The sequence below is a fragment of the Cimex lectularius genome, unplaced genomic scaffold, assembly GCF_000648675.2.
Source record: "Cimex lectularius strain Harlan isolate CLEC.00 unplaced genomic scaffold, Clec_2.1 scaffold102, whole genome shotgun sequence".
Lineage (NCBI taxonomy): Eukaryota > Metazoa > Arthropoda > Insecta > Hemiptera > Cimicidae > Cimex > Cimex lectularius.
The window spans coordinates 1409038-1431174 of NW_019394228.1; the positions used below are offsets into that span (position 1 = coordinate 1409038).

The 22137-nt window shown below is 34.6% G+C and overlaps 3 protein-coding genes, 1 long non-coding RNA gene and 1 pseudogene across 4 annotated transcripts; 1 reads left to right on the forward strand and 4 right to left on the reverse strand.

The window, feature by feature from the left end:
• Positions 1-47: 47 nt before the first annotated feature.
• On the reverse strand, positions 48-2408 carry LOC106665485 (cell division control protein 45 homolog). The gene has a single exon (XM_014391928.2). The coding sequence runs from the start codon at positions 2130-2132 to the stop codon at positions 495-497; it is 1638 nt and encodes a 545-aa protein (XP_014247414.1). The 5' UTR covers positions 2133-2408; the 3' UTR covers positions 48-494.
• A 1607-nt stretch (positions 2409-4015) lies between these two features.
• On the reverse strand, positions 4016-7906 carry LOC106665489 (glutamate--cysteine ligase regulatory subunit). The gene is made up of 5 exons (XM_024230369.1): positions 7512-7906; positions 7269-7452; positions 4620-4810; positions 4438-4552; positions 4016-4364 (listed from the first exon to the last, which is right to left on the reverse strand). The coding sequence occupies exons 1-5, from the start codon at positions 7611-7613 to the stop codon at positions 4219-4221; spliced, it is 738 nt and encodes a 245-aa protein (XP_024086137.1). The 5' UTR covers positions 7614-7906; the 3' UTR covers positions 4016-4218.
• A 1146-nt stretch (positions 7907-9052) lies between these two features.
• LOC106665490 lies at positions 9053-10364 on the forward strand. Its single transcript, XM_014391937.2, has 2 exons — positions 9053-9610; positions 9674-10364. Exons 1-2 carry the CDS (start codon positions 9478-9480, stop codon positions 10249-10251), a joined length of 711 nt encoding a protein of 236 aa, XP_014247423.1. The 5' UTR covers positions 9053-9477; the 3' UTR covers positions 10252-10364.
• Positions 10365-11688: 1324 nt separating this feature from the next.
• On the reverse strand, positions 11689-16224 carry LOC106665491. Its single transcript, XR_001340309.1, has 2 exons — positions 13235-16224; positions 11689-13187 (listed from the first exon to the last, which is right to left on the reverse strand). It is a non-coding gene; the product is annotated as an uncharacterized LOC106665491 (long non-coding RNA).
• A 293-nt stretch (positions 16225-16517) lies between these two features.
• On the reverse strand, positions 16518-21189 carry LOC106665488 (annotated as a pseudogene).
• Between the last annotated feature and the right edge of the window lie 948 nt (positions 21190-22137).

Sequence of the window (22137 nt, forward strand, 5' to 3'; positions counted from 1 at the left end):
TTCTGGTGAGACAAGGAGGATTACATAGGACGATAAATATGAAAAAGTTACAAAAACAAAACAAATTTATTTCTACTCTTTGAGCTTGAATGCCAGTGGGCAGTGAGAGCTTTACAAATCTATTTGGCCTTATGTATTTTTATAATAATCACTGGGTCAGTAGGCCAAATGAGTATAGAAGAAACAAAAATAACAATAATGCACCCAGCTGAGTGTTATGTAATGATCAATTGCTCTAAGAGAAATGAAACTACTACAAATTACATTTTAAGAAGTTCATATATACAATTATTAGTTTTGATATATACAGTCTTATTCTTTGCAGGTATCAAAAGTATAAAATAAAAATTCCTATATTGTAGTTTAAATAAATTATTGTATGTACAATTAAAACCTAATATTTCATGTTTTTTACACAGGAAATGACAAATTTGAACTATTAAAACTGTGATGTTTTCAAATATATTAAAATATAATTTATTGAAAATGTATCGCTAACTCAAAATGGTGACAAGTGAATCAAAAAATTTCGGCCTGTCTTCTTTACAGATTTTTATAACAGAAGAGTCGAAGTAGTTAATAACAGGATTTATGCCGATAGTTTCAACAGCTTGGTCAAAAGCTTTGCCGAAGAAGTTCCTCGGTATGACTTCAGTAGAGGGGGGAATTCCGAGTATGATACAGTTGTCGTTGGTCGAAGGCGCAGACGCTATGAGTGGGAGCATCGCAGTCCTCCTGTTCCTCGAGATCGAATTGAACGCCATGAGCGCGTACCTTGCCAGTATCACAAGGCTAGAAGGGCATGAAAAAATTTTTGAATCCACAGAACCCTCTTCGAGGATGAAGTAAAGAAAAGGGCCTGCAGAAAATATCTGTTTCATATCTAACAGAGTGTGAACTTGGCGCATGACCGATGTTAAAAGTTTCTTGGAGCTGTTTATCCCTTTGTCGATGATGTTATGCTTGTACCTGGATAAACTGTCTAGAGTCAGGAGGAAGCACTCTTTGGAAGTTTTTTCTGAAAGGGTTGAATCGAGTAGTGCAAGCATGCCATAGACGTAATCAGCAGCTTGATAACTGTTTGAAAAACCGATTGTTAATATAAATGAATGATATATGAGACTATCTAAGTCGTAATTGTTTACTATTGATTCAATCATACTTAAAAAGCCCGTTTTCAATTCAGAATCCATCGAAGTAAAATTTTGCTTTGAATCGCTTATTGGGAGGCCCATTTCCGCTAAAAGTTGATAAAGTCTTTTTTCACCCTTTTGACTCCAAAGTTTCAGTTTTACAGCGGTGGATATTGAATGCCTTAAACTAGACTGCACAGTCCAGTGTCGGTATAATACTAATTTGAGATCTTTCTGACACGTTATCCGATACCCTTCCATTCGACTCGAATTGTTTGACGTTGGCATCAGTCTCGTGAGATGGAGCTGAAGGACTGGAAGTTCATTCGAGTAGTTTCTTTCCGTCACTAATCCTAACACAGTTTGATACGTAAAACCGACCAAAGCCCACCATAGGCTTTCAATGTTATCCTTACCTAAACGCCAAACTATTTCGAACATGACTAGGGCACTCGCTCGACCATAGAATGAAAACTGGGTGTATTCGAAAAGAGTCTTGTTGCGGTTTTCTTCCCAGAGCTTTCGCTGTTTCCGCTTCGCTCTGGCCTCTTCGTCAAAATCCTCCTCCTCGTCTTCATCCTCGGTTTCGGAGTCTATGAATATGTCCTCGAACCTCGGGATCTTCTCGCTCTCGTCCACGTTTCCGACGATCCTCACCTGCGACCTGCTGTAGACGTTGCAGACGTCAGTCGGCTTATGACTGTCCAGGACGAAGAAGACGACGTCCTCCTCCGGCTGCAGCGTTTCAACTATGTCGATCGTACCGCCGCAGTTGATAAGCAGAACGAATTTGACCTGTTCGCTATGCTTGCAGTATCCTTCGATCAAGTCCTGTACACCTTCGACGGTCAGTGACGTGTAAAGCGTCGAATCAGAGCGGAAGAGCGACTGGAGCATTTTACAGGTGCAAATAGCATCGACATCGTAGTTGACAAACAGTAAAACGTGTTTTCCTTTTATAATATTGTAAAACTCCTCCTGGACGTTTTCTACAAACATCTTAAAAAGTAACCAAACATTACAAACAAAGGGTTACCTCATTACGGTGATAACACCATAACGCATTAAAGCTTTCTTCGCCTTTTAAATTAGTAAAAAGAAAAAACAAGTTAAAAACTAAAAACCCGCCTTTATGATTCCAGTATAACAGACTTTGCAGAAGAGCATACTTTCCTGTTGGGACTGAGCCGAACTGTTTTCAGTCGTCATCGACATCCAAGCAGACTCGATGACGACACAGCCGTACATTAAATTTGCATCAAGAAAAAACAATTTAATAATTTTATTACGTTACTGTTATTATTATTGTATCGACTTAATACAATAAATGATCATTGCATAACGTGCCTATCGATTAACAGTATTCAACTATGCGTTGGATTAAGAAATAATTAACTTCCCACTTTGTATTCAATTTATTCCAGTTACCCTAAGCATTAAAGTCAAGAATGCTAAAAACATTTAAATTATTTTATTCAACAGACACGCTGAGATGGCGAAATGCTGAAACGTGTCTGACAGACCGTAAAGATTATAGATTCATCACCCTGCAGACTACAGGGCCGCATGAATTATTTTATTACCACAATTTAACTGTGTTTCAGCTATTGCAGAGGGAAGCCAAAGGTAAAATAGAATATATACAGGGTCATACATTTTTTGACATACGATAGAGATAAAATGCAATGCTTAAATGCAATCTGCTGCAATTTTCTAATTAAATGTGTATGTAGTATTTCTTAGTGAGCAGTTGTTTCATAATTCGATGAAATCGTGAGTAGCGGTCAAGAATGAAGTAGTTTAGAAAAACACCTTTTATTTTTTTTGGTGACGTTTCGACCTTTATTCGGGTATAAAGTGTGGTGCTTTTCTTGTGATGTGTTGACACACCAAACCAATATGACACTACCACACTTTATACCCTGAAGATGACACATATAAATGTCGAAATGTCAGCAAAAAAAATAAAAGGTGTTTTCTAAACTACCTCATTCTTGACCGCTCTTCACAACTTCAAAAAATTAATTTCTAATTGAAACCAATTTCTTGCCTAACACTGAAAGAATTCATTCTAAATTTGCAATGATACAGTATTAAATACAATGAATTTGTATTGTAGGTACTTTCCTAATTTAAAAAAAAAAAAAAAAAAAAAAAAAAATGTGAACTGGAAAAAATATATAGTAGTATACTATACAGTATTTGTAATTTGTCTAGTATATACAAGAAAACAGCCAATTCTTCCAAAAATTGGAACAGAGGACTTCACTTTCATTATATAACATGTGTACACCCTTAACCGTGTTAAGAGATGTCTGAGAAAATGAGGCAAAAACCAGCATACCTCGAGATAAGTTTCAAAAGCATTATTTGGTAAAGCTTTGGTGGGGTAAGCTAAGTTGGCTACAGGGCCAGATGAGTAAGGGCGGAGTGGTTGCCCAGCTTGAGTAGTGAGCGAGCCCAGCATTCTCAGTGTAATCTTCCAAAAGCTTCGCTGTTGTATCCGAGTTCATAGATGCATGTACGCTGTGCTGGCATTTTAGGATCACACCTGAAAGTGGATGTCCCAGTTTGATAAGAACTTTGCCACAAAGCTAGTTCGAAATGCGAGACTGCTCAAAGGCCCTGGTAGTACAGTCTATTGAGCTCTCCAAGTAGGTTTTAATCAGGGTTTTATAACAAGAGCCTGATTGTCTCTAGTTTTAATAAGTACTTGTCTGCAAATTAATTGTTTTAATAATAAATTTTTGATTAATAAACAATTTTTCCCAGATCAGATAAAATATAAATATTTAAATAATACATCTATGAATGAAAGAGATACTACGTAAATATAGGGCAAAACAGTAATGTTTCTTTGGAATGCTATTTAAAAGTTGGAAGACATTAAAATATAACTGTGTATTTTCAAGTGTACAGCTAAAGCTACAAAAAGAAAACCAATTAAGTATAAAAGAATAATTTCTGCCTGCAAAAATTAAAACAATAATAAAATATTACAAAGTATAAACAGCTTGATTATTTTTGGTAACTAAGATTACATTGGTTGAACATTTTCAAAGGTCACTTTGTGGTCCAAACATGTCTATCCGAGCCTAATTCCAACAATGTAGCCCTTTGTCGCAAGAACGCCTCTGCATTTGATGTGTCCCTGGAATCGGCATACAAACCATTGTTCTTGTTTTGTTACTTCCGGTAATAATTGCTGTAATCGTTCTTGAGGTAGAATATCTAATGAAATATGTTTAGTTTAATACAAAAGAAAAGAAAAAAAAACACGTTATAATATTAAATTTTACATTACCTGCAGGATCACCATGAGTGAGTAGTTGAATATCATGGGCTTTCGCAAAGTCCTGCAGTTTTGGCGGAACCACACAACACCCAGCGAGACCAAGCTGAACCAGGCTAGGCTTAATCTAATATAAAAAAAAAACTCACATAAGAAATTGTAGTTTTTTAAATTTAGTTTAAAGTAGTTCGTACACTTGACCAATTGTACAGCTCAATGAAGGAATCTGTGTCCAAATCTGAAATACCGATTCTTTCTAGTTTCCCATGTCTCGTGTAATCTTCCAATACAGTCCAGAGAGAGTGAAGCTCTTGAATTGAAAATTTTTCACGTTGGTAAGCTAAAACTAGGGATCCAAGAACTGGGGCACTTAAGTACTCTACACCTACAATAAAAGTCGCTTATTAATATCATTTTTAAACTTTTTGTCCATTTTAAAAATCAGTGAGTAATCTAAAGCAAAAACTTAAATAACCACAAGGTATTAATAATGGCAAAACCATAAAGTGTGTAGTTATTTTCAGACTTTTTAGAAAACAAAAAAAAATTATTACATGAACTTACTTCAAAGTAAGTTCATTAAACAAATGCACAAAACTTAAATTTATATAGAGACTATTTAATAACTAAATCAATAATATTGACAGTTACCTTACAGCAAGACAAAGTACTAAATGTCCATTAAGCACTTTCTATTGGATTAGTAATCATGAGGCTTCCTAATAAATTATCATTAGGATCAAATAGATATTTTTAACTCCTGACAATTAAGGGCAAGATAAATTATTAACAAATACACCCAAACAACACAAAAATGTTGATAAATACCACAAGGTAAGAAAATTTAAGAAGTTCAATTATTACTGAAAATTTAATTACTTTATTTCAGTCCAAGGTAACAAGTAATAAGTGGAGTGTCTCGTGGGTGTCGGTTCTCCTTTCCAACTGTCTCATGTCCACCCTACATTTATTCAATTGTTCAGTTGGCAGGCTATCATAATGACAAAGCCAAAAAAATTAATTTAATTAAAATTAAATTAAAAAAAAAAAAGTAGCCTTCATTCCTCAACACTCACACTAATAAATTCAACTCATGAAACACATGGAAGACTAGATAAGGTGGAAAAAATGGAACGGGTCCCAGAAACCATTCTTAATTCAGTGGCATGCCTACATGCTCTCTCTATGGACCCAAGGCATGCCATGCTTCAATTAAGTGGGACACATTGAGAACCTTTCTCTGCACAAGGGGCGCCTGCACAGGCTTTGGCCCAAAAATAAGGTACTCGTGTCTACCCCGCAGGTCAATCCTCAATCTGTGAGAATGATCCCTCATCTCTGGCTCAGATTCTCAGCAGGCCATCTACCAGTCATGCTCTTGACTCACAAGAGCCCCTCGTACAACCCTGTTGAGTTTATAAACAAAACTTTTCAAGGTGACATTATGCCATTGAACGTTTGGCACAAAAGTGGCATCACATCATAGATGATATCTTGAGGAATAAGTTATTAACCAAAAGTGTATTTAAAATAATAAAATAATGAAAAAACCTACAGATTTTTGAATTACCCTTATTTCTAAGCAGTGTTGATATAAGGCTAACCACCATTTTGTTAGACACTGAAATGACTGAATATGGTGTACAGAACAGTTTAATTTTATGTATTCTGGTGTAATAATTCTTTCAAGTTGTACTTATTAAGCTGGGCTCTCTAGTGTGGTCATAAAACCAAATTTGTTACCATTAAATGATTTATGAAAACTGAATAGTATACAAACTGAAATAACTGACAGCAGTGCATGGAATGATTTTGCTATCAGTACTTCTGACAAAATTCTTAAGGTGGCTGCAGACCTGCGGGATTCGCCGAATACCAAGCAAAGGTTCACCGAATCCTAATTAGTGGATTTATTCGCCGAGCAACAATATTCAGTGCTTGCCTTGCTCAGCTAATTGTCGGTTTTCTTATCCACTTCAAAGGGCACGAATATTCTTGAAGTAGCCGAACTCAAAGCAACTACATATTCGGAAATCAACTGTGCTGTACGTAAATCAACTGTAATCATCCATCAACAGTTATTATTTACTGCTATTTATGTTTCAATAATAAAGTTTTCCTTCAGATGATTAATGAAAGAAAAATGTAGCTTTATTTCTACTGGACCAACGTAACACTCTTGGAGTTCCTCAATTTGAACCAAAAATTTGGAACTCTTCTCTTCCGAATTGCAAAAATCGAAATGAGGTTTTCAATACGTGGAAACTGATCGAAAGTATATACTTATATTTACTGCTATCCCCCCCCCCAATAATAAACTGTTCCTAACTAGTAAGGATGAATTAATGAAAGAAAAACAGCGTTGTTTCTGTTAGTTAAGAATGGATCGGCCCAGCATAACAGCCTTGGAGTACCTTGATCAAGCTGAAACAATAATTTGGACTTGCTTGCTCTGGAAGGACCACAAAAATCAGTTTTTCGATGCATGGAAACGGATCGAAAGCAAACTGGGGCAACTGTACCATTACACAAAACAGTAACTGCAGTAACAACAGTGAGTCCGTCACGACTGGAAGCAACATGAGAACTCGCGCAGTACTTGGCGAATATTCGCTGTTTCCGTACGAACCGACGGTTGTACAAACATGTGTATACGTAGGCACGCGAATGCCAAGGCAAGCATCTTGACAAGTCCGGAACCACTTTAAGGCTCAAACATCAACGTTCTAGAGAAGCTGTTTTCCAATTTATATCTTTACAGTTGATTTTTTCAAAACAAACAGTACAATTTTAATATAAATGGATTACTACCATTTAAGACGTAAAAAATGGACGATACTTACAATTATCAAGCGCACTTTTTAGGGTTTCCACTGAGCCCGAGTTCAGAAATACTTTGACTGTGATGACCAGTTCTTTAGGGTCGATGTCTTCGGTGTAGACCGGCTCTTTTCCTGTGATAACGCAAAGATCTTCATTCGAAGATCTGTTAGAGTCGGCCAGAGTGATTTTCAGACATTCCAACAGCTGTAAATGCAGAAGGATGACATGCCGTTTTTTGTTCAATGTTTCAACCGTGCCTTTACCTCGTCGCTGGACTGCTGTCCCGGTTTTTTGAGTATGTCGTTCAAGTTGAGAACGTTCCCTGTCTTAACCAGTATCCCTTTGCTGTCTTTCAGGCCAGTCATTCTACAAATCGGACAGACTACCACTTAGAAATCGGAACTAATAATACTGACTGTTTCGCTTATCAATTTTCTTTTGTAATTATCTTTGTTTCAGTGTGACAGGTTTTGCCGAGTCATGTGACCTTGACGTGAACCGCGGACCGTTTGTCTCAGGTCTCCCACGAGGTAACTGGGCGGTTTCAAATGATATTTACAAACGCGCTTAGATTTACAGGTTGGACCGTTCACTTTACTGGGCCTTCGGACTAAAATGCACTTTACATTCAATTTGAACAGAAATTACTTTATTTGAAAACAAATACAATAACAGTATTAATATTAATAAAATATATGACGAATACTGTTTTCAGCCTTTAATAAACATCTCAACCAAATTCATTATTAGAAAATTAATATTTAAAGTTCAATGGTTTCAAAACAGAATCAACTTAAAAATGCACTAAATAGCAAATAAAAGAATTACCCAAAAGCACAGCTTAAAAAAACCTAATTTAGGGAGGGGGCGTGTTGATCAGTAAATAATTTGAATAACTTACGTAGTTGCTAATTTACTGGTGCTTATACATTGGACAAAATTAACGCACCACCCTTAAATTTTAATGTATTTAGTTTATTCATATTTTGCACACCAATAGATCTGGTTGTAAAACATGACTTTTTTGTGCCTTAAATTTGGCTATCGGTGTATTTAACTGTTGGTGTATTTTATCTTGTAGTTACTCCACATGTATGAAAAAAAACACCTTGTTGACGACCAAAAATTTACAAATTTATTTTGAAATTCAATGTTCTAATTTTTATTTTTCTTCTTCTTTATTTGTTTCGGGGTCCCTGGTGACCAAATTCTCCATTACATCCACTGCGGTCTAAAAAATCGATCGTGGGAATGTCTTATCTCTTGCAAATAATTTTCCTTTTTTTTTTTTTTAAATAAAAACATCTCATTTTTTCTTCTTCCATATATTAAAGCTTCGGTTGCCTTCAGTAGTATTTGTAAAATGGTAAAACGCCATTTCGGTAAAGATAGGGTATAGGCTGATTTATCCATATCATGGTAGAAAATAAAGGGAAAAAAAGAATTAATCGAGTGTAACTTACTAATAATTAATTTGATTCCAGTCATAGTTTTTAAATTTTTAAATCCCTTATTTATACAATATTTGAAGAGACTGAACAGACTGTTCTTGAATTCTTTTATGTTTCTTAAGTTTGCATCAACAATAATATAAAATATTAATAACGATGTTAAGTAGAAAAAAAGGGCTAATCTCCCAGTTCTGCCTTCAGACAACACTACTTTTTTTTGTCAAAATCGTAATGTGCAAAGACGGTAAAGAAGAAAACTTGGAGTCAGGAGCGGGACTCGAACCCACGACCTTCGGCTTACGCCGGTGTTCTATCCACTTGAACTATCGTGAGAGAACCGGCGCCAAAGGCCGTGGGTTCGTCATGCTCGCGACAGTAATTTGTCTTCTTAATCGTCTGTATAAAAATTTAAATAAAATTAATAATAAACTAATTTAAAAATCGTAGTACGGACTGTAATGGCCCAGGGGTATACGTGATCTTGTCAAGTGATGAAATAACGTTCAACAATTTCGAAAAAATTGCTTGCTGGTTTTACACCGGAACCGGCAACGTACGACTTTCGATCGTACGTTATCGCACAACGACGCATGAACTTTCCCGTCCTAGGGAATGTAACCAGCGCTCTCCCACCGGAAAGTGGAAGCTTAATCGTCCGACTACGTGCGTTTTGTTGAGACCTGCGACTCGAGCACGCTCGTACTTGGTTTTTCTTATACGACCTAAGTGCCTTTTTATGATGAAGTATTTCAGTTGATCGACTTTTTCTTAAGTCATTATGGACGCAGAAAAATTAATCCTTTTAATCCAAGAAAGAGAATGTTTGTGGAACCATAAAAGTGAACATTACCATTCTAGAGATATTCAACGACGTTTTTGGAATGAAGTTGCAGAAGAAACAAATAACAAGGGTGCGTATTTTAACATACAAATAATTAAGTAAAACCCACTGATGGCATTTCCATTTTTTTCAGTTGAAGAACTTAAGAAGAAATGGAGAGGTCTACGAGATATATTCAGAAGAGAATGTAAAAAAGCTATTGCTAGTAAATCCGGTGATCAAGAAGAGTACATCCCTAAATGGCCGTACTACAAAATCATGCTTTTCTTAAAAGATACAATGACAACTAGAGACTCGAGAGGTAGTGTTCCGCCTGAAGTTGACGAAGGTGATGCTAACGAGTCAGACTCTGAGCCTGTACTCGATTGTACGACAGAAAACGATCAGCCGTCGACCTCTCAGCGTGTTTCCAACTCGCCTCCAAAGAAGGTAGTCAAGCGGCTGAGGGATGTATCTGATTTCGACAAGGAAGAGAGGCTGAAAATGTACAAAGAATATATAGAGGATGACAGTGAAATGCAGTTTTTGAAGAGCCTACACCCTTTTTTAAAACGAATACCACATTTTCGTCAGATGGCTGTTCGAGCGGATATAATGCAAATTTTTTGCCAAGAGGCTGAATGTTCGAATCCGAGATACTTCCACCGAAGGAGAGCCGAATGGATGAATGGATATTCACCATCAAACCACTCTAATCATTCTCAAGTTTAATACTATTGAGTTGCAACTGGGATTTTTAAGCAGACAGAATAATACACATGTACTATAAAAAATAAAATTTATTATGATAAATGTATAAATATAAATAAGAATAATGTTCTAACTACTCGATTAGATTTTTTAAATCATAATTATAAAAATGAAAAAAAAGAAAAAAAAAAGAATCTAAAGCAATAAAAAAACTACTGTGCAAAAATTTTCATGCTGTTTGAACAACTAAGCCAAACCCAAAAAATTATATTTTTTGTTTGCAAAGTTTTTGTTTGTGTGACATTATTAAGCTTAAACAATATTCTCGTTGGAACATTGTTTCAATACTAGAATAATTTATTGTCATTGGTCTGCTTATCGTCTCTGAAACATATCTGACATAAAACTTGAACGGCAGACCTGGATGAATGGAAATGATCATGATACAGGTTATCATCCATAAGACTGGGCTAAATAATTTTAAAACTTTCATTAAACATCAATAAGATGTTATATTTTATATAAGCATATATATAAACATTTAATACTATATATGCTAGGTATTACTGAAATTCATCAATAATATAGATTTTTTTAGCCAAAAATAAAGCCAATTTTCTCTTAAGATTTAATGCTTATGAGATATTTTTATCGTAAATATTTTCACCTGCAATTTAAAATTTCAACTAGAGGATAAATACATATTTACAAATATTTACATACTGTTTTTGCTTTGAGGGAACAAATGTCCCAGTCCCAGTGCACTTTATTTCACTAGTTTAACTCAGATATGAGCAAGATTTTAAGGTCGTTGAACTTTTGATATTTGAATATTTTTAGAGGGAATAGATTTCTAGAAATCGGAAGTGGAACCCTGGGGTACTGCAGCCTGTACTATGCCTATTGTATCCACTTCCTAGATATATTTCAGATACAGTTCTTCCTTAAGAAACCGGTTTTCAAAGAGGTTTCAAGCACTGATTCAGGATCGTCGAGACTAGACTTGCCCAAGTGTCAACTTTTTGCTTCACTTACAGGTCAGAAAATCTAGAGACGATAGTGGGTAAGAAACCAATGACTGCTGGGTAAAGGGGTTCCCTAGTTACATACTCTCATGGACAAACTTTTGATATTTGAAGATTTTTTTTAGAGGGAATAGATTTCTAGAAATCTGAAGTGGAACCCTGGGGTACTGCAGCCTGTACCATGCTTATTGTATCCACTTCCTAGATATATTTCAGAGACTTCCTTAAGAAACCCGTTTTCAAAGAGGTCTCAAGCACCAATTCAGGGTCGTCGAGATTCGACTTGCCCAAGAGTGTCAACTTTTTGCTTCACTTACAGGTCAGAAAATCTAGAGACGATAGTGGGAATGAAACCAATGACTGCTGGGTAAAGGGGTTCCCTAGTTACATACTCTCATGGACAAACTTTTGATATTTGAAGATTTTTTTTAGAGGGAATAGATTTCTAGAAATCGGAAGTGGAACCCTGGGGTACTGCAGCCTGTACCATGCTTATTGTATCCACTTCCTAGATGTATTTCAGAGACTGTATTCTTCCTTGAGAAACCCGTTTTGATTCAGGGGCGTCGAGATTCGATGGCCAAGTGTCAACTTTTTGCTTCACTTACAGGTCAGAAAATTTAGAGACGATAGTGGGAATGAAACCAAAGACTGCTGGGTAAAGGGGTTCCCTAGTTACATACTCTATGTCTATTTAAGCCTTTTTGTTTGTCATGTATGCTGATTAGAACTACTCTAAGGGGTAGAACATTGTTGTAGATTTGCTTCAAAGTATGTAACATGGACATACTTGCTTTTATTGGGCTTCATTTTCCATTGTCAATACCAATCTGCTATATATGAGATATGTCTCTGCACATCCTCCAAAATAAGTTAAAGGGGCCAGAGGATGCTCTGCCATTGGTGAAGCGATTTGCGATATGAAATGTTGATCTAAATAAGCCTTGTAATATTTCTAGGGCCAAGATGATCCTCGCCAGTACCTCATGAACTGTTCTGACAGACAAGGGTAGAGGAATATTTGGAAGGACATCTATTTGTGCAGGAGTCCCAATGCTACACTTGTTGGACTGTGGTAAATAAACGCTGAACTAATCTGGTAGAAGGAAGGTTAGATAAGTTTGATTTTTGGTAACATTCTTTTAAGAAGAATCTTTTCATACTTTCATGTGATGGGAATAAAACTGAGTTTTTAACCGATTTACCTGGTACCCCAAATAAATATCATAATTGCACTTGAAGGAAATACCCACCAAAAACAGAACTTGATAACTTATTTCCCCTCATATTTTAAAAATTACTTTTATTTAATCAAATATACTGCTGTTGACGTGATCGTAAGATCAGTTTAATTATTCATTAGCTTTTGGTTCTGCTAGTTATCCAAATGTTCATAACTTTTTGTTTCAGTATCTAAACATTAGTGAAATGTACAATCAGTAATACTTTTTTTAAATTGTCAGATCACCTCTCATGTTATGAAAGTTTCTTTATCAATAGAAATTAAATGATTCGTTCAAAAAAAACCTGTAAGTCAAATATTCAGTTTATTTAATCAATTCTGTATGACTTTTATCACCTGTACATTTCTATTATACACAGACACTTACCTTATAATAGAACAACTATATTGCATGCATGTAAGTTTAAGCTTATCGTAACCCTCTTTATACATCTTTAAGAATAAATAATTTAGTATGTCAATTAATTCCAGATGTTAGATATCTACTGTTGCCCTCCACCAAATTTTTCTTCCTGTTTGCTTACACCATGGAATATTATTTTTTTTCTGTTTATTTATTTTTTACCCAGTTTGCTCCATAAATTCACCACTTTTGAAAAACTCACTTCCCTCAAAATTACAAATTTTACTGCTTCCGCTCGGCCCTTCTGCTCAGTGGGCCGCAAGAGCCTGAAAAAACTGCCTGCAAACTGATTTATTCAATTATAGCTTAAGTATCTCAACATTTAGTACTCACCGCCATCTCAAACGTCTGAAAAATGCATTGCTCCACCAAAACAGCCTACTTTTTTTTATACAAATGTATTTTTTTAATTTTTTTATTGCCTTACTAAAATTGTCCTGCTATACAACAATGACAAATGTTTTACTAAACAGAAAGCTGTCCTCATGTTTCCTTTCTCTATATTATAACTGATTTTTCTAATCCGAATGAAGTGCCTACAAAATCTGAAACTGCTTGAAGAAAATCTGCAAAAACATGAAAACATTGATGACCTGATATAAAAATTAAGGCTCTACTACAATAAATAACTAATTATTTGAATTCAACTCAAAAATACATTTTTTAGAAGACCTCTAAAAATTCCTTTGGAACACAAGTTATAAAATCATATCGTGTTCTTTTTTTTGCCATTTTCCTTGTCCATGCACTTAACACCATATTAAAATTAACTTGATATTAATCAATAAATTGATAAGCGAGGTAGTCAGCAAGGCTTTAGAATCACCCTAGAAGGGGGCAGGGTATAAATGGTAGTGGCAAAAATACAGCATGTACCGAATGACAATTGAAAAGCTTGTTTGAAAAAAATAAGCCATTAAGGGCCAAACGTGATATGCACAACCTGTATTATTTTAACAAGCACTTTTTAGACAACATACAGATTTTATTTAATTTGAAAAAATACAATATATGAAAATTATTTCAATGTTAATATGTTAAAATACATAATTAAAATATGTTTAATCCTCGTAAGGATTTCATTGAATGCAAAATCTTTTGATACTAAGCAGCCTAAACAGATGTTTTATAAATGTAGAACATCTAAATATATTTAAAAATAATAAATGTTTGACTACAAATTCGCAATTAAATTTTGAATAATTATTTGACTGCACTGAACAACTCAATCAGACCACATAACATAAAAAGATAAACAAAAGGAAGTTTTCCTAGCCGGTATAAATCGTGATAAAACAAAACTTATCATTCTACTGATGCAGCAATAATAAATTGATCGTTAAGCGCTTTCAGAGCAAGGGGGAACGAGGGTAATAAAGATAAGAAACCAAGAATTGATTTTATTCGCAGAACATAAGGGGATAAAAGTATTAATACGACCACCGATAGGTAGAACAATGCAAATGGTTTAGTTGAAAAGCAGGCAGTAGTTTTTAAAATTTTTATTTTTTTTTAAAGGGTCCAAATTGTAGACTAAACATTTGGACTTGCATGAGAGCAAGAGCAGAGCAGAAGCCATGAGTTTCAAGGTTTCATCTGGCCTAAATGCAAATTTTTTGAGGAATATCTCGATTGGATTCCCAATTTCTATTGTATACTTGTCCACTCAAACCCCCTTAGTAATTCAGTAAGCGAAGTTTGCTTGTCTGAATAAGGGTGCAATTAAAATAATACATGATACCTACAGTTTCGGTGGTAGGAACCGTTTTAAAGGCTATTCAGTGAATTACCTTTTGGATGACATCTTCAAGGCTTGGAGGGCTTCGGGTCTGGACAATGATTGATGGTTTTTTTTTTTAAATTTATTTGTTCAAATATTTCTGGAACTTTTGTTTTTACCTTATTCCTCTTTGGGCTTGAAATACTGGGCTGCTGGACTATTTCCCCTGGGAGGATGGTTTACCTGGGCTAAAAGGTATTTTCTTCTACCTTTTAGAAAATTTTGGAATTTGTTTTTGTAAATTTAAAAATAGTTTTACCTGGGCTGGAACTTCTATGGGTTTTCAAAAACATTTATGCTGATAAATCAAAATAAATAGGGCTTAACAAACTTAACTTTTAGACATTTGGCGTTTTGGTCGGTTAACACATATCAGCTTGATTTCAAGCATTTCCATAATTGGTTAAACAATAATTTTCGTTTAGGTGAGGATAGATGAATGATTCACAATCTACAATGGGGCATTTAATTAAGATATGGTCATAATTTCAAGGTAAAACAAAAAATAAATAATTAGAATTGAGAGAAAGTCCTCTGTTTAAAGGGCTCCAAACAACTAGAAATGCTAAATTGCTCCTCAGGAGGTTTTTACAATATTACATTTCATACATGGATAATTGGAGGAGTGCTTCAATGAACAAATTTAATCTCTTATCCTTGGAAAATTTTATAAACTAAAACTACTCTTGACAAAATAATTAAAATAAACATAATAATAATATGGGAAATAACAAACAGTGGCTCGCAAATTTTTACCCCAGTCAAAATAAAATTTCAAGCAATGTATTCTATGAAGAGGAAATTGATCAAATTTACGAGTCACTTGTCAAGTCTGCTTTGAAATAAAAATTAGAGAATACGTAACTCATTGAAGACGTAGTAGAACTCCGATTATCCAAGGTTAGCAAAACCAAGGAAAATATTGTTTAGAACCATAAAATTGAACAATTATAAGATTGTTTAAAAAAATAAATAAATAAAATAAATACAGGATAGTTCTACTTTTTATCAAGTCTTCCCCTTATTTACAATGGTAATTGAATTGTATAAAATTAAATAAAGCCTCTAGTCAATTAGGCAGAGTATAGTCAACTTTTTTGAAAATTGTTACAAAAGAAATTTTATTGATTAATTAGTCTTCCCCCCATAACGGAAAGTCAGGTGAAACTCCATTTACTTGAAATCGCCAATTTGTTTGGGATGTGTTATACCTTGTGGGCTTCTGAAATTCAGGTCAGAGGCAAGTGGACTTAACATTTGTATGGGCATGCTAAAAATGCTTTTAAGAACATGTTTAATAAAATAATCAAGTGGTGATTCAGTGCAAAAATGTCTGGGAAAATAAAAACAAAACTATAAAACAAAAGCGATTAGTGTATCACTCTAAAACGTGCAGTTTATTGTTTATTTTTGAACACTGAAAGAAATGTCAATGATAAATGAAATTTCAATCCAGTCAAATAAAGAGTAAGTGGGTTTTTTTTTGTTCAGTGAAATCAAAGAGTTTTTATGAATATAAAATACTATATTTAAACTATATATGTATTTGGTTTACATTTTTTCTTGTTATTATAAAAATGATGTCCATTTTTATAAATTAAAAAAAAAAAAAAATCGATCTTGGATAATCGATGTTCTACAGGACCTACTTAATTGGTAATTGAATATGAAATGAATGGAAAAAATTTGTACAATGTGCCTTTAAATAGAAACAATCACTACCCTAGCATGTTTATTAAAAACTAGTGATAATTCCCCCTGAAAAAAAAAGAAAAAAGAAAAGAAAACAATCTTATGAAATGAAAGGTGTTTTATGGTGTCAGAAAACAAATGCAATTTGAGGGAAAAAGCTATTTGCCAAAAGTTTTATTTATAATAATTTATTTATAATGAATTGGTGGGGGCTTTCAGGTTGTTAATTTTTAGGACAAAAAATTAAGGATGTTTTTATTGCTTTTTAAGGCTTTTTATATATGGACAAAATCAAACAAATCAAAATAAAAATAATTGGACTTCTCTATAAAAAGAAAAAAAAAAAACAAAAGAAATAGTGAGAAGTGTTTTTTAAATCAGACAAGATTAATAACGAGACTGACTTTGGCGGACTGCCTGCTCAAGAAGGTGTTGGGCAAGTTGAATCTGATCTCTGGTACCCTTAATTGTGATTACTCTGTCATCGGAACCAGGAAGGGGCTCGCCAATTGTAATATCGGCTCCAGACTCGGATCTGACACGTCTTATCCTATTTCCACCCTTCCCTATAATAGCTCCAGCAAGGTCCTTGGGAATGGTGAGCTGTTCTGAACAGTCTTGTGGGATGTCTCTTTGGAAGTTTCTGTCGTTATATCCACCACGGGACATGGGAGGGCCGTAATTACCCATTCCTCCTAAATTTCCTCCACGAGGAGGTTCCCAGACAGGTCCCCTTGGTCCTCCGGGAATACCGAATCCTCCATACTCTTCGGAATATTCTTCATCAAAATTCTGTGGGTCGTAGGGTTCAGTGTATCCTTTCATTGGAGTGTCCTTTAAGAGTTCTACAATTTCTTTCAGACCGTTGACCGCTACTTGGGGCTGACCGACAATGGACACTACTCTATCTGTGCTTTGGGGGCAGCAATTTCCAAAAATCTTGATCTTAGCCGATGTCTTTTCTCTGAGTTCTTTCACTTTGCTCCCCCCTTTACCTATGACACAACCGGCCAAACTTTGGTGAACTAAAAGCCTAATGTCTACCTCGCCTTTTCCGGAACTGAAGAATTCTTCCAGACAAGGGACAATCTGTTCGACAATTTTAACGGCAGTATCTTGGTCAGTGCCAGATATCGAGACGACTCTTTCAGGACCCGAACAATCCGGGACTTGAACAACGGCATTAAAATCCGTTCTCAACCGATTGATGTTGTTACCTCCTTTACCAATAATGGATCCTGCCACTTTGCTTGGGATCAACAGCCTCATGACGGCTTGCACATCACTCATTCTCATCCTTTTTTGACTCCTTGGTCCTGACATATCAGAATTGCGTTTCATCTTGAAATCTGAAATCACACAAATATATCAACTACACATCTTAACAAAGTATACTTTTTATTCTTAAAAAGTAGAGAAATCAGCCTAGAAAACTTAATATAAAGCAACTTCTAGAAATCAATGTTATCACTATTGAGAATATTATCATAACATTAAAATATCACAAATAAGAGTTAAATATAAAGTTCAATTAAAAAGAATATGATCAAAAAGATACCTCATCAAACTTCGGTGTTGATTTTGTTGCCATGGTATTTTTCTTCCCTTGAATTATATCAATACATCCTTCATATCATGCCAAAAATCACACCCTTTTATGAAGGAAAAGTTCATATTTTTTCTGTGTAGTGATTAAATAAATTGTTTTAACTGTACCATCGGACTATGTGAATTTAATAATCGATTGTTTATTACCAAACCACATATGCCATCCAATTGTCGGTTTATTATCAAGCCACCAGTAAAATAAAACTTTAAAGGTAAAAAGCTTTCACACATTCAGAAGAAATACTAGTCTAAAAGAGCAAGACAAAGTAAAATTTTGAATTTTTTTTGGAGCACCTAGTCCAAACTAATTTTTTTTTCTAACCAAAAAAACCATTTACATAAGTTTAGATATACTGAATAGAACTTAAAATAATAGATATAATAATAATATTAATTAAAATAATAGAACACACTTTTTAAAATACACCTTTCACTTTCTCGTATGATTCACAACTTGGTTCAGTCGATGAGTGCATTTTACAGGACCAATAAGAAATTTACCTTCTAATAACACCCCAATATTTCTAAAATTCCACACATCAGCATCATTTTCACTATAAGTATGCCAAACAAACACAGAGTGTAACAATGGACTAATTTTGTTTATACAATGATTCACTGCAGTGAAGGAAAAACACGTTTTACAGAACAGAATAGTAAATCAATTTAATAAACATTTAAGTTAAGAATGTTTCTTAATCCTGTTTCAATTTTAATTTACTGGAATAACCAAGATGCCTCAATGAGAGCTATGTAAACACACGTGACAGTGTACATAAGAGTTTTACCAAATATATCTTTGTAGTCTTAGTTGTACTTGTTGACTGCTCTATTGCTAACTATGTGGTTTATTTGAAGTAATCAGCAATATTTTTCTCTTTTCCTTTTAACGCAAATGAATTTCAAGCCATGTTGCAGCTCCTCGAACTGATGCAAAAGTGTTTACACAAAAGAAATGATTACTTTGGACAAAAAAACCCTCATAATTTTTATTAAATGTAAACTAGGAAAAAAACCAAGTATAATCAAAATCGCTTCGGAATAGCATATGCAATTTTCCTCCTATGATCTGTGTGACGAACCTATGATCTGATGTCCTCTTCCACTGAGTTTCAATTCATCTGACTAAAGATGGCGAGATGTTAAAATGAGCCTGATCCGGCAAAATCCGCAAGGATAAGGTAGATCAAAATGATAAGCAACATACGCAATGTTGTAAATCTGAATCTTTAGTCATTTGATTTGAGTTCTAGTCTGATAATCAATTATCCAATTTGCAGCTTTAGACATGGTTTTTGATCCATGTAGGTTTAATTTATCAGTTTGAATGTTTTTTTATTTGCTCATTGGATCGAGCAGCAGACCTCAATGCAAGGAATTACAGGGTGTAATGTAAGGCCTCATGTAATAATAGAAACGTTTCTTTCAAGCAGCTAGTGTAGCACGATGGTACCTACCTAAGCTTACTAAAAAAGACTAAACATGTTGTGAGAATGCTCCTCCTTAACCATTTGAAGTCCTCCCTGACCACAGCATGGACATATAGAGAGCGAAGCTTTTCAGCAACTCATCTGCCATTCTACCCTTAGGGGATACCAATCAATAGTAACATACCCTGGGCAAGTCATAATGGTACACCAAAATAGACTCAAGCCAAAAAAAGTGGACAGGAAGAGGTTAATTTTATTTAAATTATACATTTTTTAAGTGATCGCTATCTAACCGATTATCCAATTAGCAGATTTACGTATGGTATATGATCTGTGTAGTTTGAAGATTTTTGTATTTGCTCATTGGATCGAGCAGCAGACCCCAAGGCAAGGATCTATAGGGTGTTAAGGAAATCCTCAGGGAACAACATATATATTTCTTTCAAGAAGCTGGTTTAGTGAAAGTGTGCATACATAAGCTTACTAAAAAAAGCTTGTGAGAATGCTCCTCACACTTTCCCTAATCGCTTTGATGCCCTCACGTAAGGAGCGAAGCTGAAAAGTCGTCCGACGATTCTGGCCGTTGACCATACCAATCAATAGTGACACAGTACACCATTATGAGGTATGGGAGAACTTTGATAGCGAGAGAGCCACACCAAAAGAAGCAAACATTGGCAAAGACAAACGTTAATTTTTCAATAAGGAAAAAAGTCATAACCGAGTGTTAGCTCCATAACCAATTATCCAATTTGCAGCTTTAGACATGGTATTTAATCCGTGTATGTTTAATTTAACAGTTTAAATTTTTGTTTAACAAGTATTGATGTTAAGCTGAGTTTTTTCTGTTTAAAGGGCGTTTTTGTGCATTCAAGGACAATCCATGCCCTAATTGGTTATATCTTATCTGTTACAACTAAACAGACACTATCATTTCTGATATTCGACACAATATGTTCATCAACTTATGAAAAAATCTGAAAGAGAATTTTGAAACTGGTGATTCGATTTGTTCAAAATTTTAAAATATGGCGTTTTTTTTAAGTTTCATATCGTTCTTTGAAACGTTCTAAAAAAACTAATATAGTTAAGCTGATCGGAGAAACTTCAAGTTGTAAAATGAAAATTTACAATTTAAAAGAAAAAAAGAAAGGAGAAAAAAGCGTCCGGCGTCGCAAGTAATACAAGCGTTATCGGCAATTTGTAACTTTCGGCTTGTGGGTGTGGTGCCGGCAAGCAAAGCCATGAGTGAAAAAGACGGAATTATTTTAAAATAATGAATTATGCGAGTTATTTTATTTGATTTTAAATAGGTAAACTTAAGTTATGGCTTGTCTGTCTTAGGTTAACTGTTTATAGCCAACTTCAATAGAAACAAGCCGATTTTTATCTTATTGGAAAAAACCAATACAAAGCCGATTATTGATGTATATTCAAAAAGGAAATAGTATCTATTTAGTAAATATGAATCTCATAAATATATTGGAAAATAAACTAGAGTTAAATACTAACCTCGGTAAGAAGAGAATGTACCGCCAAAACGAACCTTGGAATTCCGTGATCGGCTCGAGACGTTGGAGGCGATAGGCGGCCAACGAAATCCCTCTCGGAGATGAGTTAAATTACGATTTTTTCTACAACTCGGATATCGAGCCGCTTCTGTAAAATCGTTTCTGGATTAAAAATTAACACGTGTAAAACGCACACAACTAACTCCGAGTCTGAGGGAAAAGTGAACGGTAAAGCTCGAGCCGAGTGCGGTTCTCGTAGTGCGCGAGAAATCCGCTAGAAGACCAAGCCCGTCAGCCATTTGTGTTCCCCCTCCCAAGCGAAAAAACGCTTCCAACTTACGCCTTATTTTTAAAAATTTAACATTAACGTTTTATATCATAAAACATCAACGGTAAGTCGTAATAACTCATTATTTAGCTTTGAAATTTTTTTTTTTGGCAATGTCGTTGTTGAAAAGATTGAAGAGGATACCAGCGAATGTATAAAACTGCTACTTTTAAAAAGTAGACCATGGTTCACCTTATCAAATAAAAAAAAAAAAAACTGCAAAAAATTAATAAGGATATTGCCAATTTTATAGTATTTACTTTTTGTAGTATTTTTATTATAAATTGCATTAAAATGTATAAGAAACTGTTTTTTACTGAAGGAAAATTTAATTAAAGGATTTTAAAAAATAATTTAATTCTATAATTTAGTTTATTGGACACAATAATTTTTTTAAAAGATTAATACCGTGTGTAATGTCCTCTGGTATCTAAACCTCTGACCACCTCTTAGGAATAATGTTAGTAAGGTTGTCACTAATTTCATAAAGAACTACAGGTCAACTGGCTGCGGATGGTGATCGTAAAGCCTTCTCTGCAAAGCATCACTCATATGCTCAATGTGAGGTCTGAAAAAGGGGCAGATGGTAAATTCCGTTTTTCTGAATATTGATGAACAACTATGCCTCTATGAGGTCTGGCATCTCATCATGAAAATTCCTGTTGATGAGATCCCTGGTTTGAGGGATGTATTCCTTGATAATTTCTTGGGCATAATGGACTAATTAAAACATTTTAATTCCATGGTTTTGTTTATTGGACACAATAATTTTTTAAAATAATTAATACTGTGTATAATTCACTATTTTTCGTGGTCCGCTTGATCAATTAAGGTCTTGGGTTCGAATCCCGCTCGTGACACTGACTTTTTTATCTCAACTTAAAAAC

Coding starts and splice junctions, on each gene's coding strand:
- LOC106665485 (XM_014391928.2), bottom strand. CDS start 2,132: ATGTTTGTAGAAAACGTCCAGGAGGAGTTTTACAATATTATAAAAGGA.
- LOC106665489 (XM_024230369.1), bottom strand. CDS start 7,613: ATGACTGGCCTGAAAGACAGCAAAGGGATACTGGTTAAGACAGGGAAC. Junction 7,453..7,511: donor GACAGCAGTCCAGCGACGAG/GTAAAGGCACGG, acceptor CTGCATTTACAG/CTGTTGGAATGTCTGAAAAT. Junction 4,365..4,437: donor CACTCATGGTGATCCTGCAG/GTAATGTAAAAT, acceptor ATATTTCATTAG/ATATTCTACCTCAAGAACGA.
- LOC106665490 (XM_014391937.2), top strand. CDS start 9,478: ATGGACGCAGAAAAATTAATCCTTTTAATCCAAGAAAGAGAATGTTTG. Junction 9,611..9,673: donor AGAAGAAACAAATAACAAGG/GTGCGTATTTTA, acceptor CATTTTTTTCAG/TTGAAGAACTTAAGAAGAAA.